General features: G+C 37.4%; 1 protein-coding gene across 12 annotated transcripts in view; it reads right to left on the bottom strand.

Annotated features, from left to right (window-relative positions):
• The window catches only part of RALGAPA1 (Ral GTPase activating protein catalytic subunit alpha 1), a 132,894-nt gene that overhangs the window by 9,094 nt on the left and 100,957 nt on the right, over nt 1-22,843 (bottom strand). For 10 of the 12 annotated variants that reach the window (XM_056344936.1, XM_056344932.1, XM_056344934.1 and 7 more), the window contains 2 exons: nt 22,688-22,815; nt 810-934 (listed from right to left, as the gene is read on the bottom strand). In XM_056344936.1, coding sequence (XP_056200911.1) covers nt 810-934; nt 22,688-22,815 — 253 coding nt within the window. Of the gene's footprint in view, nt 1-126; nt 158-809; nt 935-22,687; nt 22,816-22,843 lie in introns of all 12 variants that reach the window. The other 2 variants (XM_056344937.1, XM_056344945.1) reach the window with 1 other exon arrangement.

The following is a 22,843-nucleotide window of genomic DNA, read 5'->3' as shown; positions in this document are numbered from 1 at the left end:
TCAGTGTGAAATTCTTTTTAGTGTGAACAAGGGCAACAAGGAAAGTTCGCATACAATTTGGTTACAAGCTTAGTGCTCTAGTAAAAGTAAGAGGAACAAAGGGGGTTTTTGGACACTTTGTCTTACCTTCAGATAAACAGAACTGATATTTAATGATCTAAAAAGAGGGGAAATAAAATAATGAAATAATCATAAGGAGTTCAAGAAATGTCAGAACAGGAAGGCCTTGAGTTACTCATTTTCTTTTACTGATTTTTCTCATTAGTAACTGAAAATGCAGTATCCTCTTATAAAACAGGTATTTTACTGGAAAGCAGAAATGACCTTAAAACCAACTTTGCAGCTAATAACCTGGAAACGAACCGGATGATTGCAAGGCGCTCAGATTTCCAATTTAAAACTTTACATTCTAAAAATGTAGTGAGCCATAAAACTCTCTTAAGAGGAAGGTGTACTTTATATTAAATAATGTATCTACCCAAATTAGCCCAGATGAAGGAGTACCAGTGCTTCCATGGAGACTTTATACAGGGGAATGTGATAAAATTCACTGTAAAAATACAGGGTCTGGTTGCTATAATTGAGGCAGCTTGCCAACTCTTAATGCCAGGCATTGGCTCATGATGCCAGGCAACAGAATAAAGATTTAAAGGCAACTTTGCCCTGGTTCTCAAATATGTACATACAGTTTCTCCAATTAATGGTAACTCTTAATGATGTCCAGAGGTCTGAATTTTTAGTCTTTATAAGTAAAGATACTGCATTTCAAGTAAGAGTGTAAAAAAGGAATTATTTACTGTACTTCTTACCTGTCTCTGAGGGCAAATGGTGGTAAGGTGCTGGACAGAAAACCTGAGCAGCAAAATCCTCAAATGTTGTAGGCTCTAGATGATGTTGAACAATTGTTTGCAGATATCGAGCTCTCTCCTCATAACTGGTTTAGCCAAGAATTAAGGATGAATTTACATCGTGTACTGTAACTGTTAGATATCAGTGCCTAGTAATTCAGGATTCCTGTTTTTGTTAAATACATGTCATATATTTCACTGACTGTACACACTTACTTTTAATTCTTTACATAACTATAATATTATCTGAATCACTGATGTAATATTAACTGTAAGATAAACATGATTAATGTAAACCTTACAGTTCAACTATCTTTTCATGTCTGATGCAAAGTTTTCTGAAATTTTTTTCAAACAACAACCACTTAAATACTCTCTTCTAAATAACTGATTGGCCTGTACTCTGCCCACAATTAAATATAAAAATGTCACAATTTTTAAGCGACATAGCATGAAAAATAACCTTAGCATTAGCAAAATAAATGATTTTGCACTTTTCTGTAACAAACTGCTTCCTTAATCCCTAAACACACACACACAGAGTTAAGATAAATACATAGCGAAATTTAAGTATTGGGAAAACCACCTTGCCAATTATGCCATGAAAACAAGCAAGAACATTTGTAAAGAATCCGCAGGACCTTAAAATACTGGCTAACGGGGTGTCGGCAGGGCACTGACAGCAAAATACTGTACTTCTTCCTTTTCCCTGTGTTCTCCCTCTCTGATATTATTGACAAGAGACTGGTATCTTGAAGTGTTGTTGCTCTTGAAGAACCCTCTCCAGGCTCCTTGTTCCAGCAGGCCTGATTGTGCTGTTAGCACAGACAGAGCGAGAAAAAGAGAGAATATTTCTGCTGTTCATGAAAGCAACTATGGAAATGGCTGTCAAAATGTAGAGCAGCAGGCAGCAACATACAATTATCAAGAAAAACTACCATGCTGACTTCATGTCGTATAGTTCCTGAACTGAGAAATCAGTTAACCTTTTCTCTCGCAACTTTCAAAGTCCTCCAACCGGACTCAATACGTTGAATGAGGGGGATGTGCTGCAGTTATCTTATAGAACCGTAAAACGATCAGAAATTTTCTGTGGCATCTACACTTGTGCACACTTTTTTTTTCATAGTTTATTTGTAGATAGTGAGATTCATTTTCTCCTTCTCTCGTTCTGTTTTGCTAAAAACCCCCAGAATAAATCAGCATGTTGTGGAGGAATGGGCTCAGAATCAGCTTCTTGAAGGTTCTGGGTTCTGACTTCAGGTTTGGGGGAAAAGGGATAGTGAGAAAGCCACTTTTCTGGATCAAATTCACCACCTGTGAAATGGGGATAATATTAATCTTACACACATTTTTTTAGCAATCCCAACATAAAAACTGCATTACAAGTGGTAAGTATTCTTAATAAGTGCAAACATTTAAAATAGATAACAATCCTATTTGCAGTCATGATAAGCAATAAAATTCCTAGCCCTATTAAAGCTGGAAAAAATACATTTTGTCTCAGCTTATAAAACTATACTTCAACAATTACAGAACTTTTCCCATGAAACCTTTTTCCAGTTGCTTTCTGTACAGTATTTATAGTAGATTTTGCAGGATATCTAAATAGAAAAAACTTACAGAGAATATACTATTTGAAAACAACTTGTAGTGAATTAAATGATCTTCATCGCATTTCCTTAGACCATAACTCGGTTACACAGTGAAACAATTTTTCCTCCAAAAGCCATGTTCCAAATCCTTTCTGGATCCCAAGAACCTCAGCAGAAGTCTCAGTCTGGAGAAGCTATAATAGGAGCACTGGGACAAGAGAAAATACAAAAATCTCCCATTGTAAGGGTTCTTAGGTTGGGGGATAAACACAGCACTGAGCCTTAACAGACACGAGTAATATAGCACAGTTTTTAAGAGGCTATGTACAAGTGGTAGAGGATGAAACTGATGGTTGAAGTCTAAATAATACTATGTATCTCACAACTTGTTGAAAAGCACTTTTTTCATTGGGGGAGATTCACAGCTGCTGAATTTTCTGCAGTTAATAGAGTCCTTTGATTCACAGCAGTGCCCCTTGCACAAAAAATACTGGCCTTTGTGTATTACCAGAAACTAATTTTCTATTTGGCTGAAAAGGGAAAAATGGGGTTATTGCTTCTCCCTCCTACAGAGCTTTTCATTATGCCTGATGCACTCAACTTCTAAGCTCTTCTGAGAAAAAAAAAATAACTGAAGAGGCAAGAGGTAGAAAAATGAGCTTGTTAGCACATTAGAAGTGAAGTATCTTGGTGGGCCCTAGAAATTCCCAGTGGTGTGTTAACTTATCACTCTATGCATGCTGGCACTGATAGTCTCCCAATTGATCACTCTCTTTTCGCACCAAAGGTGCTGCCAGGAAGCAAAGGCTGAAGGCCCACAGGAGAACAGGCTGCTATCAAAACAAGCTGTTTTTAAAAGTCTGCTTGAATGGGTAAAATGTTTCATGAAAAAGTAGGGTGGAGACACCTACCTGCTTTTAAAATGCTCTACTTTCAGAGGTCTCTAAAGGAAACCTTTTAGTTTATCCTATTATACCCAAAGCTTATACACAAATAAGGCAAAAATGAAGGAAAGTTACTGCTTTGAACGTGACAAGGACATTCCCATTCTCCAACCTGGGTACCTATCTCTTAACCAAATAAAGGAGTCTTGACACAGATGCTGACTGAGGAGGATAATGATGTTTTCATTACACAGTGGAGAGGGCATGCTTGTATCAGTTCTAGAAGTTTAATTCAAATGCACACTTGGTACACTCAGAGAAAAGTAATTCAGCTGGCCAGGTTGCCACTCGTCCTAACAATCCACAAAACCATCTGCAGCTTGTTACAAACAGAACCGCACTTAAAAACTAAACAAAAAACTGATACCAACACCAAGTCCAAAGCTTGCTGTATTCTGTGCTAAGAAATGACACACTCTCCTCCAAAGAACTCCTTCACTGCATTGGAGACTGAGTAGCCGGGATTGGGTTACTTTTCTCTTCTATTCACTTACACTTTGAGAACATTTTACTACTTTAAAACTCCAAATCTGTATGCTTTTGTGGCTGAGACAATCTTGTTCCATGTTGCGTTTGAATGCAACTATCTGCAAGAGCGACCATAAACTCACGGTAGTTAATTTCTACATTACTTCTAATAGGCTGGATATTTATTTCTTTAAAACGCTGCTCTCTAGGGAAGAGTTATCGGCACCTACAAATTGAGTGGCACATACAAACTCAATGGCTAGTAATAATCGGGCAATGAAAGCTGTATTCTTACTGTGAGTGGATGTTGCCACTGGCGTCAGCAATTAAGATGGAATGGGAAGGATGCATGGACAAACCAATGGATAAAGACTCTGGCACAGAGAGTGACTAAACACTTAAACAACAGCGTTGTGGGCTTTCTGCTTCTGAAGAAGGTGCTAACTGGAACAGAAGAGAATGGATAAGAAGGTAAGATATACATTGATTATACGGCACTCACCCAAACCTGTCAGCTAAAAATTTGCAGATCTATAATCCGCAAAAAGCGTAAGAACTTCTAATGAATTCGTTATACTTTTTTCAGAAGGTATTATTCTGAAAAATACAATCGCTACAAGAAAAAAGTCAGGGATCGTACCTTTATACGTGACTCAGGTTGTAGTCACTCCAGCTAAAACTTCATCTGCATTATAATCCATTTTACTTATCAGCTAAATCTGCAATTATTTCCATTAATACTGAAAATACTGTACTTTCCATTATTACCACAGACATGCCATTTTTTTAGACCCGTTGATTTGCAGTTGGGAACAAGCACCACAATCCTGACTGCCAGATCACCTACTTATGCTTAATCTGTCCCAAAACCAACATCTCATGGCCTCACCTAGTAGCTCTCCATCCCTGTTGACTGTATGATGTTCTGTTTTAACTCCAGCTCTGGTTAGATTCCGATGGCAGAATACATTACAACTTGCAGATTCTTTTTGCATAATCTAAGCTAAACCTTTTTCTAGCCATCTACATGAACAAATTATCTAGACTCTTACTTCACATCCCGGTTACAGCCATATCCTCTTCTCTGGCCTCAACAAATGAATTTTAATTCCTCCTTACACCTACACTGAGCATTGCAGGCACTGCTTAGATGGGTTATTCTCTTCAGGTACCGCCATCAGTCTGCCACCTCCTAGCACAAAGGCAGGCTAACTTACTTTAACTTTACAGTCCATACCCATTTGATCCATTTTATCAAAACTGCTCTTGCCTCCCGTCAGTTAATGCAGACAGTCCCTCTCATTCATCCTGACATTTTTGCACCGGCACTTTTGGACTTCTTTCCATGTGGCTGCTTCTGCCTAGCACCAGGTCTCCGCAACTGCCCACGAAACAATCCCCCCTCAAACTCTCCCCTTTGCTATGATGTTTATTGAAAAAGAAACACGGAAAACACCTTGGAAGACAAGTCTGTTGCTGTGTAGGCTACACAACTATTTGTGCCATCTACTATTGTTTCACATTTCCCTGAATTTGGCATCTGCCTTCACTTGTTGCCTTCGGTTTTATACTTGGCTTTTTTACTTCTGAGGGACAAACATCTGTCTTGTGCTGCACTCCCACCTCAGCATAGACTGGGGGGTTTGTGCCACAATAATGCAAGCAAAACTTGTCTCTTCATCTACCATCTTAACTTTTTTCCTTTACATCCATAACAATTCCCTCACACTGCTGCTTTTTTTTTTTTTTTTAATCCATGGCTTTGTCATCCCTCAGTTTGGTGAGAAAATGGTTGCTACATTTCCCCACATCTCTAGTTGTTTAGTCTTTATTCTTCCTTTCCTGTATATTTAACCATGCAATCTCCACAAAATCCCATGTTCCCCATTGTTCAGCCTCTTCTACCGTCTCTTTCAAGTCCTTCTGCTGATTCATCTCCTCATAGTCATTTCCATAGATCTACTGTGTCATCCTGACCATGTGTTTTCTTCCCTCTTCTTATTCACACCTCCCAGTTTTAGAACTGAATAAAATGCATTACAATAAATCTATCTAGTATTTTGCGGTTAAAGAAGAGTGTATGCATGATTAGTAATCATGCATGATGTTACAATCACCCAGGGAATACCAATCCTAAAATGTCATTAACCTGAGGCTGAAAAAATGAACAAAAAGCAGTTTCAACACAGAGTAGAATTTCCAAGACTTTAATTAAGGATACGGCACTTGACAATTCTGTAATCTGCTACCAGAGCATCTAAGCGCTAGGTTCACAAAAGGGCTGGAGAAGAAATCCTAGCGCCTGTTCCATCTGATAATAAACGTTTTTTGAGCAGGGACTGGAATCCAGGGACTCGACTCTCCCAGGGAAGCACCATAACCATCAGGCTATACAGATGCACAGGTACTTTCCCTGAGATTCAGAGGACGTCTTATTTTATGAAACGAAGGGCAATTTCAGCAGTGAACGGAGCGTGCCTGATTACAAAATGTCCTCAGTCCCAATGGTTAGAACAGTTTTGTGAGAGGCAGGAGATGTGGCTTCAAAATTGGAAACCGCTCTCATTTCCTGGCTGATTGATATAGCGGCAGTTACCTCCCGGTGTGTTTGTGTGGGCTGTAATCCAGCCAGTACACCTTCAGAACTCCTAGCACTGCTGCCTTGCAGGCCAGATGAGCAACGAAATAGCTACCTACTCGTTGGATAAAGAGAGGCATGAACTGGGCATGTGGCTATTGAGGATACAGCAAGGACTCAGGCAGCTCCAGTGTGTGCCCAGGGAACAGTGGCAATGAAAGCTTTAGATACCTGTGACCTTCAGAGATATCCAAGACTAGGCATTTGCTGTGTGGACATTCTTATCACCTATATTTTAGACTCGGGCACCTATAAAGGCCAGGCAGGAGGAACTTGGGTCAGTCATACAGAGTATTTCTGTAACAAAATGCTCTCAAGACTTCTGGGATAAAAAAATACAGAAAATTTTTTATCAAGACCTATTTCCTCTGAAGGGAAGGATTTATGCTGGGGAACCTACTCAATGACAGAAGCTTAAAAAAAGGCTAAAGAGATGCACAGTTCATTAATACATTAGAACGGTGATGGAATTATTTGTAATGTCAGATCAATATTTCATTTGTTCAACAAAATTTAAGAGGAATCCGCTTGTGAAGTACCTGAAGTCATCAATGGCAGAAATTCTGTATTTTTCCAAAAGTCAAAAGAAAGTATTTACCACTTCAGGTACCACAATAAAATGTTTAGCCTCAGCTTCCATTTTAGTAGATGGCTTCAAGACTATGTCTGGATGACTTAAAATGCATAAAGATCACTATAGTTTAAGAAATAACCTCGAAGGATGAACTTCCAAGCTGTAAGCTCAACAGTGCTGCAGGCCTCCCTACACCCCTACTCATGGGCTGGTCAAGTCCAGTACACTGACAACAGGACTTCTTTTTTAGGAAACAACAACAACCACCACAAAAAAAAAAAAATAAATCGGGATTATAACAAAGAGGACTCTCTTTGTGAAAGGGAGTAAGGATGTAGGCTCTTTGCTCAATTTTCTTCCATCACTGTGTCTCATGCAGAAAAAAGGAACAAAAGTTGCAATGAGACACTTCCATGAAAGTCTGATTCATAAATCCTCCCTCCTGATGCTTATGTATTTATATATATGTGTACACCTGTGTAGTATATCACAATATAACTGTATATTGGAATATATGACCACAATACTGACGGTGTGTAGCACCTGAGATTCTTTGATTCCAGTGCTAAGAGGAGGTTTTGATGATTGCCTAGAAATACCTGTCAGAAAAAAGCCAGAGAATGCACTTCTGAATAGCAAGATAGACTTTTTCAGGTTAAATTACAAACTACTGTCGGAAATGCATGTACAGCTGCATCATTGGCAGTTCCACCTGCTAGCAAAATCATCTAAGAAGTCAATATATATTGATATGATTGTGGAGAGTATGACTTTGTCACCCAGGCATTTGGAAAATAATTTAGACAAGCAGAAACCAAAGCACCGCTCTATCCTTAACCAGAAAATGAAAATCCTCCACCCAGAGATACTCGCTTACAGGATCAATGGGCACTTGCAAAAGGTTTTTTAATTGCATGTATATGTTTTAAGTAAAGCTACATAAGATGGCACCCCCTTGTTTACCAGATTTGCCCCCTCAGCAAATTTAGAAGCATACCTCTTTTTTTCTAAAAAAAACCCCAAATCTGTAATATTGTCAACATACAAAAATGCTCCCGGGACATTAAAGACCAAAGGAAACAAAGAAACAGTGAGGCACAGTGAATGGCATATGATGGCAAGAGATTTTAAGTTTCTTGCTCTCTGGCCTGAAAAGGCATGCAAAGCCCACAGAATTAACTGCTACAGTCTGAGGTACTTCAAATGATGAAAGCATCAAAATTATCGGGCAGACTTTTCCTAGTAAATTACAAATCCTGACATCAGCATGTAAAAGGAGGATGGCCTCCTGTAAAAAGATAACAAGTACAGGTTAGGACCCAGGTTTCACAGAAGCTGAAAAGTAAAGTTAGCCACAGCAGAATCTGACTTCAAAAGGAAGACAAAACCCACACATCCCAGAGATGGAAGTTTATTCTGGGAAATCTTGCTCTGAAAGAAGAGATTGTGTAGTGGTTGTCAAACCTGCTGAACTCATACTGAGTCACAGCAATTTGTACTCTTTGTTGGCTCTTAGAATTAAGGATGTGAGTTGGGCTGCTATTGATCCAGCGTTGGAAGCCCTGCAACTAGCTGTGTTTTGTATGTAGGTGGGTGATCAGTATCAACTGGCCACACTGAGAGGAATAGTTACAAAGTTCTCTTATATTCTGAAAAGTGACTCTGTAGAAGTGGCATCATGGTGTTCGCTATTTATTGCATTTCAGTGATTTCCACATCTAGTTTGCACAGTATACAAATAAAGAGATTCTTTTTTTTTTTTTTTTTTTTTTCCCCCAGCTACAACTTCTGTTTACTTGAGTCAACTCGGTTTCTCAGAGTCTGTCTGGTCTCTTTTCTGTTTCTTAAACACTGCCAATATTGAAAATGGCATATAAATATTTTGCTCTGTGCATCTGTTTACACAGCTATGCTGTAAATGAAAGCAGCTTCTGCATATGCAATTGGAACTTAGCCACCAAGCTGATGATGTGTAAAGCAGAATTCAGTTCATTCTCCTCATATCTGATGCAAGTTATTCAGGTGAAAGAGAAGTAAAGAAATTATTATGCTTGACACTACCAAACAGGGGAAAGAATTAAAAATTCTACAGTCTTCTAAAGTAGTTTTTTTTCTCTACTGAAACCATATTTTTAATACTACTGACAGCATTTTGGAATAAAATGTAACAGTATATTTTCTTAGTCATAAAAATGGAACATAAAACTCAGAGGAATCAAAGTTACATTTTCAAAGTAAACTTTTATGTTGCATTTCATGAAAATATTTTAAAACTGCAGAAGAGGATCAGTGTTAATCATCCAAAATCACTAACTTTAAGAAATACGATCTATATATGTCAATCTACTAATTAAAGTAGGTATCTCATTAAAAATGAAAACAAATATGAAAAACATGTTAACAAACTAAGACTGTAGAGTTTAAGAAAACATAAAAGTTAATAACTAACATATTTAATAAAAATCTTTTTTCAACACAAGTTGTAATTGCAAAAGGGCTTTCTGAGGCAGTATCTGAAGTGTATTTCTTCATGAAGAAAATAAGGGAATACATAATAGATAAATCCATAGAAATTAATGCCATCACTCCAGATCTTGCAATTTGTTTCCAACACATGTAGTTGCATCATTCTTTAAATGAATATAATGAAAATTACTTTGCATTTTTTTACACTACTAGAAAGTTCAATACATCTGTGATAAATTTAAAGTGATCAGGCCAATTATAACAACACATACTTTTGCCATTTAGAGGCTTTTTTCTTTAAGAATACTAACCTTACCTAAAGGAGATTACTTCCAGTATATCTACCCTATGGCTAAATGGTTACAAGTCCTGCAAGGTAAATAGGCTAGATGAAGTTGCAGCCACTGAGTGTTTCCCAGTCAATGCTATTTCCGCCTGGTTTACTAACATGTTATATATTGAAAGGCGTTGACTCTTATCTGAATTTATATAAGAATCTTAATTTTTACAGTGTAAGCACTTTCAAAATTGCTAAATTACTGCAAGAAACTGTAATTGATGCTGACATTTTCATTTAAAAACCCAATACTTTTAACATTCTGCAACACTATCCTTCCAGGAAAATCCTTGATATATTGTTTATTTTTATGCTGCTCCACCAGATCTTACAGCTAACTAAATTCTTCAGTGGTTTATAACATCAGCTGGGAAGAAAAAGCTGTGATTCATCAGCGCAGACAAAGCTGAGCTTTAATCCATTCCTATAACCATATTGCCAAGTCTATATTGTTTACATTGCGTCTCAATTAAGAGACAGGCAGGACACCTGGTACTTCTTTATCTAAGTCCCACGGGCTGCCAGATGACTCAAAATCCATAACAGGTGCTAAGGCAGTGTGAGTGTAGCACCATTAACACAGGCTGGAATTGGATAAAATTTGGACTATGCTTAACCACTTAAAACACTCAATTATGAAATGAAAAATGTAACCAGGAGCACCAAGCTCCTTCACAAAAGGCACTTATAAAGATACGTAGAATTGAAGTGCAAGTGTAACAGACTTAATATAAAGTCTAATTTTAGTATAAATATTCTCCAGAATTAAACTATATAAACCCCAGCTATCTAAAATTAAAAAGCTGGGTTTTTTTAAGCTAACCATATAAATATATCTACTTATTAAACTGAATGTATTCTAATTCTGATCATCTGCTTAGGCAGCAAAACTGACAAAACTGATGCTCAGGCTTCTAGCAATTTCAAAGGGAAAAAAGTCTGAATTAACAATACTTGTTGTTCAACTCTGCAGAACCCAGAATTTATTTTATTTTAAGGACTTTGGCAAGTGAAAGCATCTTACTGAAGGATTTATAAACAATGAAGTTAAAGTGAAAACCGATATGAGAAAAGATGCTCCTTTGCACCAAAAAGTGCCCCTGCAGATCTCTTTTCAGCACTTTTTCAGCTGTGGTGACTGAACAGAGTATTAAGCTTAGACACTGACACAACACACTGCATGAGAGAAAAAACGAGTATCAGAAATTTTACAGTGGACAATTACTTAAGAACTATCTGTATCTAAATGTGCAGTAATCCAATTAAGTTTCTATTTAATATTGTAATTATCGAGAACACAATATAGTGATTTTATTTCCAGAGTAAGCAGTAACAAAGTACAGTAAACTGTCATTTAAGACAGTGTCATAGTATCTATGATAAGCAGCATATTGGCTTAAACTAATGCACTATATGCCTCTAGGGAACAACAGGCTCAGAGACTGGGTTTTAACATCAGAATCTATCCATTAATCTTGACTTAAATATAATCTACTCTGCAGAAAGAGGAAGAATGGGCATTCAATGAATTATCCGTTTGAAATACAGCAGAGGCATATTAACACAAACATATAGCAGAAAGGCTCGGTTTCGGTACTGTTTGTTGTGTATTGTATGTTTTACAAACCCTGAGCTGCATTTTAGCATGAAATTAAAAAGACTGTAAGATCAAATGGCTAGCAGTGTCGGAGGGATAAATACCTCAACACTGTAACAGATTACTCATCAGCTTTACCGGCCGTGTGGTTAGAAGACTAATGACAGAATTTACAAACACCCCACTCGTCCGTGTTTTACTAACAGGCTACAGAGGTGAAAACAAAACAGTGAAGGAAACGGTGCTGAAGCCCTTATGCGGGCAGAATTCCTACTCCAACTTCCAGGGAGGATTTATCTTACTAATGTATCCAAGATGGGAATCGATGAACCTATAAGGTATGTTGTGCTAATTGTTTTGAAGCCCATTACAGCTGCCACGGCTTCAGGCCCTCTTTGGAGCGATGCTCCTGCCAGCAGACAGAACAGCTCGCAGGCAGCCGTGGCTTCGCAGCAGGCAGCCGCGGCGGCACAGGGCCAACGGGCCAAGGGACTGAAGTTTATTAAGGATGTGGCACCAAACGTGCCGACGAGAGATGCTGAGGTGCTGCAGGCACCGCTTCAGCCCACAGATAATGTGGAATAGCGCGGGCCAGGGGGGAATGCACAGCCCCAGGCATTAACTCCTGATCGTGGGAGGGGATTTACCCCCACACCACACTCAGCATTGCACCGGTTTTAACTCAAGTCATCAAGGCTGACGAGTGTAAAAATACAGAAGTAAAGCTGGCTCTTTGCTCTCTGGTGTTAGCATGAATGCTGAAAGCCCACTGTCTTTCTATGTTCAAATATTTATATTTCTACCTTAAATATTCTCTCTGTATATAGACATATTCATCGATGAAAGAAACAGTAAAGAAAGTGCCTTTCATGAAGATACCACCACAATCTGTAAAATCACACAAATAAAAATTATATTGGTATTAAATATTGCCTACTAAAAAGACTGCACATACAGATACATATTAATTTGCAATTCTACACGACCCAGTAACAAAGCAAACTCCTCTCATGATACATTTCGTCACTAATTACAGGCTGTACCTTAATAAACTTTAGAACTGCCTTCCTTTTTTTCTTTCATACCAATTTCTCTTTACCCTGGGTTGCTGCAGTGCCGGTATGAGATAGTCTACTTACAAGTCACTTTGGAGGCTATTAAAGTTGGTTTTAAAAACAATGTAAAACTCGAAGACAGGCTTCTGCTATTTAAAGGAAGGAAAGAAATATGAATTTTCAGTTACTTCCCTCTTTCTTTATTTTGAAGGGCAATTAGCGAAGCAGCCCCTTCACCCTCCTCCCCAATGCTGTCAAGCTGTTGAGAGCAGTTTGCAGCACTACAATGGTACTATTGTGAACACAGCCTGGGCTTCCTTCCCACAGAGAGTTAAATGGGCAGTTCCTGCTGCCCATGATTGGTGTCCAGCGAAACACTACTTAAGAGCCAGGTTTTATCAGTTCCACGCCAAAGAAGTGAAGCCAGGGAACCCAAGCCTTCCTATCATGCTGAACCATATGCCAACCCTGCTGGCCCCAAAGGTTTATCACTAAGAATCAGGATCCATCATGTCCCCTGTGAAATTTCACTTCACATACCTTCTGTGAAACGCATGGCTTCGCTGAAAACTGACCTTTTTCCACAATTGGCAAGAACAGATGGACGGTAACTATGGTTTGGCAAGCAGAAACTAAAAGATTTTCTAATAGTCTGCATTCTTCTGTGTTTGGGAGGAGAAGCATTCAGAAGGAGATAGATGTATTCGTGACCCACAGATCTATTCAGGTGCAGTTAATCAGCAATTAAACTATTTTCTTAACATCTAGAAAGTACTGACATTAATGTGATCGGCCAGGCTATGATTAGGACTCATGTCCTTTGGACCACCATATGGTAATTCCAATTACTATAATACTAACTTTTAATCCTTGCTTTATGCTAGTTTATTCTGTTTCTTTATTAAGTATGCGGCACATAGAGAATAAACAATACAAATACACCCTTCCTTATTATAATTTTGACCTGTTTAATTTGTGAATATTGTTACATGAAGTATATTCCATCTCCAGCTAGGTATTTCTACATACTGACAGGTATCATATATAACCTCTTTTTTTAGTAACTGAAATACAGACCTGTAGGAGAACAAAGACAACCAATGTGCTAGCTTCTATTAATCTCCTCATTATTTTTTTTTTGGTACCTATCATCTTCTAATCCCTCTGTTGGCACTGGAAAGCATGCCCCAACAGTCTTGATTATCATAAGTGGAATGACGCAGAAACAGTTTGCCAATATCTTATTCAACTCACTCAAAAATATCATTTTATCTCACAGACACTACTGTTTGTCAGTTTTGCTTGTTACGAATGATCTCCCGCACTTCCCACCTTATATTAAATACTCCGATATAAAATATTAGAATCAACCATATACAATGGTATGTACTTATTCTTTATATATAGACACAGCTTTTACTGTTTTAATGTACAAATCTTTTCAAGTTGCTTGCAAGTCACTTATCTATTATTAGGGCTGAATTTATGACTAGAAAGGATCAAATCAATAAACAATGCTGTCTTTTTCGACATAAAAATAGGGCTATAGGGCTTAAAGAGTTTAAAAACATTTATTTCTTTAATTTTTAGAAACACCAGGAAAAATTGTTAATCTTCCCTGCTTTTATTCAGAGACTTGTGAGAGCTATCAAAGAAATCTGTATGAATTTTAATACCTTAAGGGGGCAAGAGTCTTAACATTTTAACAAAGGGCTTTTGTTATCCAAAATGTTTAATTAATTAATAAGGTTAAGTAGGTATTAACAAAAAACCTGTCATTTTGTGTTATGTACACAGCAATCAACTCTGTGTAAGATTGAACCAGTTTATCTTTTTCATTCCAGTTTAAGGACTCTCAGCCTTCTCCCTGCAAATTTTTGTTTAAAAGAGGGATCTATGCACATTTAAAACACATTTTATAATGGAAAAGTCATTGTTCTACTAACTTCCAGTTTACAACAGACAAAAATTTCTTACCTTAAAAAGATGCAGTAACAAAGAGGAACTCCCCTCCCTCAAGCAATCTGTACTGACAGATCCAAATTCAGGAGTTCTGGAAGGCTGACAAAGCACTTCAATGCTTTTCAGGGTAGCCCACTAACATCCTTTTATTCTAAAACAAAATGCCACTGGCATAAGCCTATCCATATTTTATACAGAAATCAGCAGAACCAATACCCCCCTTTGGATGGGTAATTCAGATGGGTGCAATTTATAAAGAATGCAGAAGTAAAAGAACCTAGAATATATTTTTCTTAACAGCATAAAAAGATTTGAGTCTCCCCATAATTTTCTACAACATCAGCAAAGCATTCAGCTCTTTATAAGTGCAATTATCAGCAGAAAATTGTAGAGACAATCAGTTTTGTCTCCTTTGATATTTTGCTTTTTTACCACTTTTAAGAGTCTCATACATCTCATTAGAGAAGACTAACTAGTAAATAAAGCTGTACTACCAATTAAAAACCAAGTTATATATATCTTGCGCCGATGATAACAGCATTATACTTACACCCATGTGCTTACACACACTATAGCTCTTCCAGAGGCACTCCCAGCATCCCAGTTTGTATCTGCGGATAGCCCGTAAGAGGCGGCAGAGCCAGCAGAGCTACCTGGGCCAGGGAAGGTAGGTTATGTGGGATTAGAAGCGGGGCAATTACTGAAGAAAATATGTTTACCTGAACATGTACAAATCCAGAACTGCTGCTAAAGAAAAGTATGTATGTGTTGCGTGAAAAACCGCGCAGACTATACACTACATTACAACATAGCTTTCAAGCCTCACACTTCAAGTTATTCCTCACATTAAAAATACATGAAAGCCAATTGAAATGATGTGTATGTCTACATGAAAATGCAGCAAACCCAGCAACTTGGTACACACAACTGCAAGTATTTCTCCAGCAGTTATTTGAAGTGTCTATATGACAAATGCTAAGGCAAGAGTTTAAAAACCTATCACAAATGTTCATTCAATCAGTTGTCTCTAGTGGCTAAAATCAAAGGCATTTAAAGTGATGCTTTGGAATTATTCATTGCAAAACAATCCTATTCTTTCAACAGGTAACTAATAAAAGATGGCTGAGAACAGGCTTGCACTACCCCTGAGGTCCAATTGTTACTCAGAACACTGCCTATTTTTGCTCCCTGGTGCTGCATTTTAACTCTAATTGCATGATCAAGGCAATAAATTGGACTCAGGGGACAAAAAAACCCTACAAAAGTACCTACCCTGACAAAACCAGAGGTTGCAAGAAAATGCACTTCAAACAGAAGTGAGGCAAGACGAGACAAGCGAAGGAGAGGTATCAAGGCTGGAAAGACAGTCATTAATACTGACAGATCACTGTAATTCTGGCTGTCAAGGTGATCGATTTAAGCAGCATATGCCAATCAATACTCTCCTCATTTACTGAGCAGCATGAGATATATATTTAGGTAAGATGTCCCTAAGACAGGATTTCAAACCATACTTAACGAACATAAATAGCACAATTTATGCTTTGGAATCTTAGCTGTCTTTTCATTTGGCCTTTTTTTAATCGGGCAAACCTCAGTGTGATGTTATCCATACGAAAGTTATTTTAAATGATTCTGTTACATCACACTGCCATCATGTATACCATTTCTTTATGTGAGATACTTTGAACTCTACCAATTTTCCATATAACGTATTAAAACACTAATCTCGAACATCAACATTCTTAAATGCAGCTGCTATTTAAGTACTGAGCATTTTGCTTATTTTGCATTAGTGGTTTGCCATTCTGAGTACCACCGCCACCCATGGTTTACAAGAAATCCAATCTTCCCGGTATTTCCCCTAGAATTTTCCTTACAACAGTCTCTTATTGTTCAAATAGACTTGTGACATCAAAAGAAAATACATTAATTTGATATAATAGTTCAGGGGGAAAATTCTGTGAGGATAATAAAAACAGCTCTTACTGTGACTGCACACTTACTGCATACCACACGCACACACACATGCATGACGGTATATTGAGATATAAAACTTTCCTCTTATATTGAGGTCTTATACAGAGAAACTGTTACATGATTTCTTGAAACTGAAACACCTGAACAGATACTTATAAATGCCTTGGAAATCTTCAGTTTTTCATGTTATACCATTGTATGTAGGCATTCAATTAATCACATTTTGAATTATAAAAAGATCAAGTGAGCTGTCAGCAGAACTAGGATTTGGAAGAACAGCAAAACTGAGCACATCAAAGTACAAGAAAGACTGAACATCGTATTCCCCACCTGAAGATTCTTGCTTGAACTTGGAAAACCATTTCCATTGCTAAACAGTAAAACAGATTTTAGAAATAACTCTATGTTCTTCCAGAAAAAACAGCAGGGGTCATATGATGAACTCATCCATGGCTCTTACTTGACTTCATATCAGATAACCCTACAACGGTATGATTCAGGGATGGGATATTCACTAAAATCCTAAAATTTTCAATTATTTGTTGTAAAGCATATAAAGTAGTATCTACAAAGTGCATCATGCATTATTTCTAATGTCTATTTTTTCCCACCTATGAGGTAACAGGTATGTTGAAACCTTATTAAATGTATCAAAATTGTATTGGCAGAAGTATAGCAAAGTTTGCCAAGATTCTTGGCATATGGCAGTTCAAAAAAATTCTAAATCAGAACATATTAATGGCATACATTATTCCTTTCACTATAACAAAATTAATGGCCCTGTGAAAAATAAATTCATGAAATATATTTAAGGAGACAGAGCACCCCTTATGGCTTTTCCATTTGATACACAGTTATCATTGATGCAGTGTCACTGTAATTTTATTTTTTTTTTTCCTTACAGACGCTCATGCTTCTATATGATAGAAAACTTACTGGACTTAAGAGAAAAGGAAACTGGCATTGCCAAAATCAGTACTTTCCAGCTTTAGCTTCTAAGTTTGTGGTTAGTGAGAAATCTCCAAAATCTTCACAAATTCTAGTTTGAAAATGTAAATCAAATAAATAATCTTAATTAAATGAAACAAATGTGGCCAGAGAATCTGAAGAATCTCTTTGCTTGCTATATGTCATTAATAACAAATACTTTCTTTTTAAAGATAAGCTTTCCAGTGTCTGCAGTTCTATCTTCCGGCAGATAATGGTCAAGCAGGCACAACAAACAGCGATACTACCAGTTCCAATAAAATCCTTTCTTGTTTCACATAGCTGAGTATCACATAAGAAAGCTTCTTCTGAGCTATGAGTTTTTAATACAGAGGAAACTTCTAACAAACCACTCAAAGATATTATTTTATTCATAAAGAAGTTACTGTCTTGTCAGATGCCAAGCAGGGTTAATAACTTCCCTTTCTCTGGAAGACGACTGTCTAAAAAGGTTAGCTACAATGCATCAAGTACCAACTGCTTAGGCATACAATGTAAAAAAAAAGATGGGGGATATGTAAATCTTCTAGTTTTGATAAAAGAATATTAATTTACCCAATCATTTAGGTTAAGCTTTATTCTCTAATATTTTGTAGGTGGAATAATTAAAACAGCATTATATTTTTACTATTTTAATTCATCTGTTTCATATCACCAAAAAAAAAAGAAATTCAAAAAAAGAAATTAGGTCAAAGGCTTTGTAGATTATTATAAAGAAATGAAAATTATGCAACGCTGGTTATGGATAAAACAGTCATCAATATTCCAGGTTCTAAAACTTCAACAAACTGCGGATTTCAAAGATGCTAAATAGCATTTGTTACTGTGTGTCTAGCTACATATCGGGTAGCAACCTTTGGGAGAGGAATACTACATAAGGCAGAAAGCACGGTGTCTGAATTGCACTATCTGAAGCGCAGATCATTTGGAGTAATTGTTAACACTCTGAAATTTGTGTGCAATGTGCAAAAAGTGACACTAGTTGTTGCACAATTGGAATTTCATTCCCACAAGGTTACTAGTACTTCTCCTGTTTTGTTGTAATAATTTTAACAAGTTGGATCACTGGAGGTGCCTACCACACCAAGTACAGATTGTTATCTTGGTGCGCCTCTTGGCATCTGGCTAACATCTGTTGTTTATTCAGGAAGTTCAAGTAAAATTTCATATGAAGCCACCTTTCAATTGTTCAAAATATTTAGTATTGATCCATTTCCTACACATGGTAGATTCTAAATTCAGAATGTGGCAAAGTGCTTGCTCTGAGATGCAAGCCATGAATGAAACTATTCCTATCAGGAATTTCTTTGCACTTTAGTAAATAAAATATTTAACAATCCCCTAAACATTAGCCTCCTTGTTCTACATCAGGGTGAAAACAATTGTTTTCAACATTCAGTCCCAATACCACACCTGCAGTTATAAGTCTTGGAAGTTTTCCTAGCGTGTCTGCAGCTGGAGTGTATTCAGGAGATGGCATGTACTTCTTAAGATAAGGACAAACGCAATCAGAAGAAGAAACACATCAGCTATGAGATAGAGAAGGGGTGCTGCTGCTTCATTAGCATGACAATACAAGTATTCTGTATTGTCACTTGTGGCTGTATGCACGCATGCCGCCTGTTGGTGAGGGGGTACTGTTAACGACAAAGCCAGGCCACCAAAATATAGTGAGGGACTGCAGAATCGTTGAAGGGGAAACTAAAGCAAATGCCACAAATCAATGCAGACTCCCCCCAAAACAGCAATATCCTCTTCACGCAGCTGCAGTGATGAATATGCCAAGCATCACGTTAAAGCAGGATACCTGCCATGCGCGACTGATGTTGGCTGATAAATTGAGTAAATTTTTCCTCTTAAAATACTACAATACAGAAACATACCACTATAGTATTCTGAGCAAAGAATAAAAACCCGCAGCAGATGAAACCTTTGAAAATCATTAATAAAATCAAATCTTCAAAGTGTTTTGGTATCCAAGTTTGCTATCAGAAGTGTCAAAACAATGTCAGAAAGAGGAAGGTGATTGACGGAGTATGTCAAACTCAGAAAGCCACTTCAGCCCATACAATACATGCTCGAAGTCGGGGCAGACTATAAAAGGGAGATGAGCAGAATTTCCTGTATCCATGCAACCATTATTATACTATTCACACGTACTACCCATTGCCACATCCTGATTAACAGACTAGTGCAATAAGGAAAAAGTTGCAATCAGGTTACATGAAGAGGACTGAATATCCCTTCTGATTACAAATGGCAGCTGATTTTTTCAGTCAGGTCTGCACTTAGAAAATGCACTACCTGGGAGGATGGATAAGCCCTCCTTGGAAGCAGGAGGGCCAAATGCAGTGCCACTTTCTTACCATCCTGTACGCAAGCAAATCAACACAGTCCTAGTAAAATTAAGAGCTTACCCTGATCCATCTCCACAAAGATCTACAAAGTGACATTGTAAATATTCCTCAAAAGCAGACAAACACAAACCTACGCATGTATCACCAACTCCACGCTGAGTCAAAACGTGCCCACCAAGTATTACACAGCACAGCAAAACAAACCACACAGCGGCAGGCACAGAGTCACCCAGACACTGGTGCTGGCTTTGAAATGAACTATTTCTGCTGGTCTGCTACGCTAACAGGAGAGCTAATGCAGATGTGTAGGGCTTGAAAGGGGTTGTTTGACAGAAGCTGCAAGCCTTCTTGCTCCTTAAGATGCACGTTCAACTGAATGTCTACTAACCGTCATCAAAGTTCCTAATAAACTGACACTGTTCCAGTATATTTGATACTCATAAGTAAACAAAAATTAATTTCGAGCAGATTGCTTCAGAATTCTCTTTCACTGATACTGATACGGTCCTGGATACATGGGAAGCCTTGATTATCGGCTTCTTTTTTCCAGCTGGGTCTCTGTCTTTGGTGTACTTTCTAAAAACCAGCTTTTTTGTTCATTTTTTCCCCCTCCCTCTTCAAACATACTGCTTTCACCACTCTGAGCCCTCTTTTTCTTTGCTCCAGCCACACTCCCAACACAAGGAAAGACCACCTTAATCAATGAGTCCTGAATTCCACAACAGACATTAAGTCTGGCGGGGTCTCCAGAAAAGCTATTTAACCACAGACCATAAAATACTCTTCCCCACAGCCTTCAGTCCACAACAAACTTAAAAGCCAGTAGTGAATTGCTTCAGCCATAGCTAAAATATGCCAGAGGAAAAAAGCAGGAGACACTGAAGACAGTCCTTGATGTCTTCAATTCCCTGCTATGGCAGGAACATAATTAGATTCAATTTTCAAATACTCCCAGTTAACAGACCATATCCATGTTACAGGAAACACCCACCAGTCTTTGCCATTCTTGTAGGAGGGAAATTCCTTCTTGACCTCAAATTTGGCCATGGGTTGAACACCAAGAACATGTCCATGACATTTTAAATCAAGAGTTTTTTAAACCACTGAGAGCCAGGCCAAACTTTGAAGTTTAACATTTTTTTGCTGTTCTCCACTGACACAACTGACTCAACCATAGCCTAATTCAAGCCAGGGAAGTTTGCAGAGTATTTTCTAATTTCACGCCAAGCAAACAGCTTTTGAAGAAGTGCCCACACCCCCATTTTTTATTTTTAAAGTATTCTAAAATGCACTGAATATAAGATACCCCAAGCCAGGTAGAAAAAGAATACCACCAACTACTTAACAAAGCTGCCCTTTAACATCAGTGCCTATCAACTGGTGCTTCATAAGCTTACCAAGTGATGACACAAAACCCATCAATCAATACTATATAATATTAAATATACATAATGCTTTCCAGTTACATGCTAACCATGTTAGGAGACAAATATTAACATTTCAGTGGAGGCCATGTTATGTCATAAATGACATGCAGTGCTTTGATGCACATAAAAAAGTACAATTTGGAGCACTGAATTCAAAGTGCAATACGCAGCTCTTAGGAACGGGCCAATTCCCAGACACTGAGCTGGCAAGCTATGTCCAAGGAATTTATTACAACTTCCATATTCTGTAAAGAAGCTTAAACATACAAGGCTGTGGGGGTTTCTGGTACTGAAAGTCTGCTATTTCAAAGTGAATTGTTTTCCAATTGCTCATCACTATACATCAAAATAATGCTATAAGCCATCAGTTTTCATGGTATAACGATGATAATACATTTTAAATTCTTTGATTAAGCCATTTGAGTAATGACAACAAGATCAGACCTCTCCAAACATAAAAATACAATGAATCAACATCTGTCAACTACAGAAATGGCACAAACGTCATTTAATGCGATCACATCAAACACTATCCATCATTCATCTGTAAATCCACTTCATCGTATCTAAGCCAAAACTCTGTCAATAATAACAGTGAGCCTTAGGAAAACCAGAGAATTTTAGCAACAATCTATCACATGACAAATACAAGTATCTCCAGCTTGGGCAGAAATTAAGCACAGAATTTATTTTGGATCAAAATTTAAACATCTTTTAATTTATGAAATGAAAAAATACTATGTTCTTGTTGTTTTAACTAACAGGTATATAACAGAACTCAATCTTAAGAAAGAGAGGTATAAGTGACTGACTTACCTTACGTTTTTTAATTTCTGGTGGTAAATCTGTTCTTCTATGATCAGCCCTTTCAAAAAAAACTACAATCTCAATTCCAATAAATAAGAGAGATAATATTTTCTGACATCTTTACAAAGACATGAACAACGTTTTGACAACAACTTTGTATTCTGAGCAGAATAATACAATCTGTATGACAAATATGTAACAAATTTCTCATGTTGACAGAAAGCTGCATTCACATCCTTTTTATAACTAGAAAACAAAACTAAGTCACATTAATGCTTGATAAATACTTAATAACTTTAAGGAAAGAAAGATTATTAACACCATGACATTGCTACTTTAGAAAGTCTACTCACAAAATGGTCATTAAAATAATTTTGTTAACAAAAAATGATAAGTACATGTTGTAAAACACTAGAAACGGGCAATTTTTCAGCATCGGATCTATTCTTCACTTAATTAAAAAAGCTGGTCTTCATCTAAATACTATTCTATGTGTATAAGTTTCCTAAGGGCACCATCACCATGAAACAAATAAAAATATTTTCCCTATGTTAATGGGAAAAAAATATGACAGATATGAAGATCGTATCTGTAGAACTGCAAGGGAATGTATATACTCCAGAAATCATGTGAGTGAAAGGATACAAGTTTTGGTATAATGGGATTAATGATTTCAAAGCACGGCTTGCATTTATAGCTGTTGCACGAACCATAATAGGAAGAATTTTTCCATTCACAATAGCACCATCAAAGAGTGGACCAAAAAATGGAACCTGAATAAAAAAATTAAGAAATTCAACA

The sequence above is a fragment of the Falco biarmicus genome, chromosome 7, assembly GCF_023638135.1.
Source record: "Falco biarmicus isolate bFalBia1 chromosome 7, bFalBia1.pri, whole genome shotgun sequence".
NCBI classification, from domain to species: domain Eukaryota; kingdom Metazoa; phylum Chordata; class Aves; order Falconiformes; family Falconidae; genus Falco; species Falco biarmicus.
This window is presented reverse-complemented; position numbering and strand designations above follow the sequence as displayed.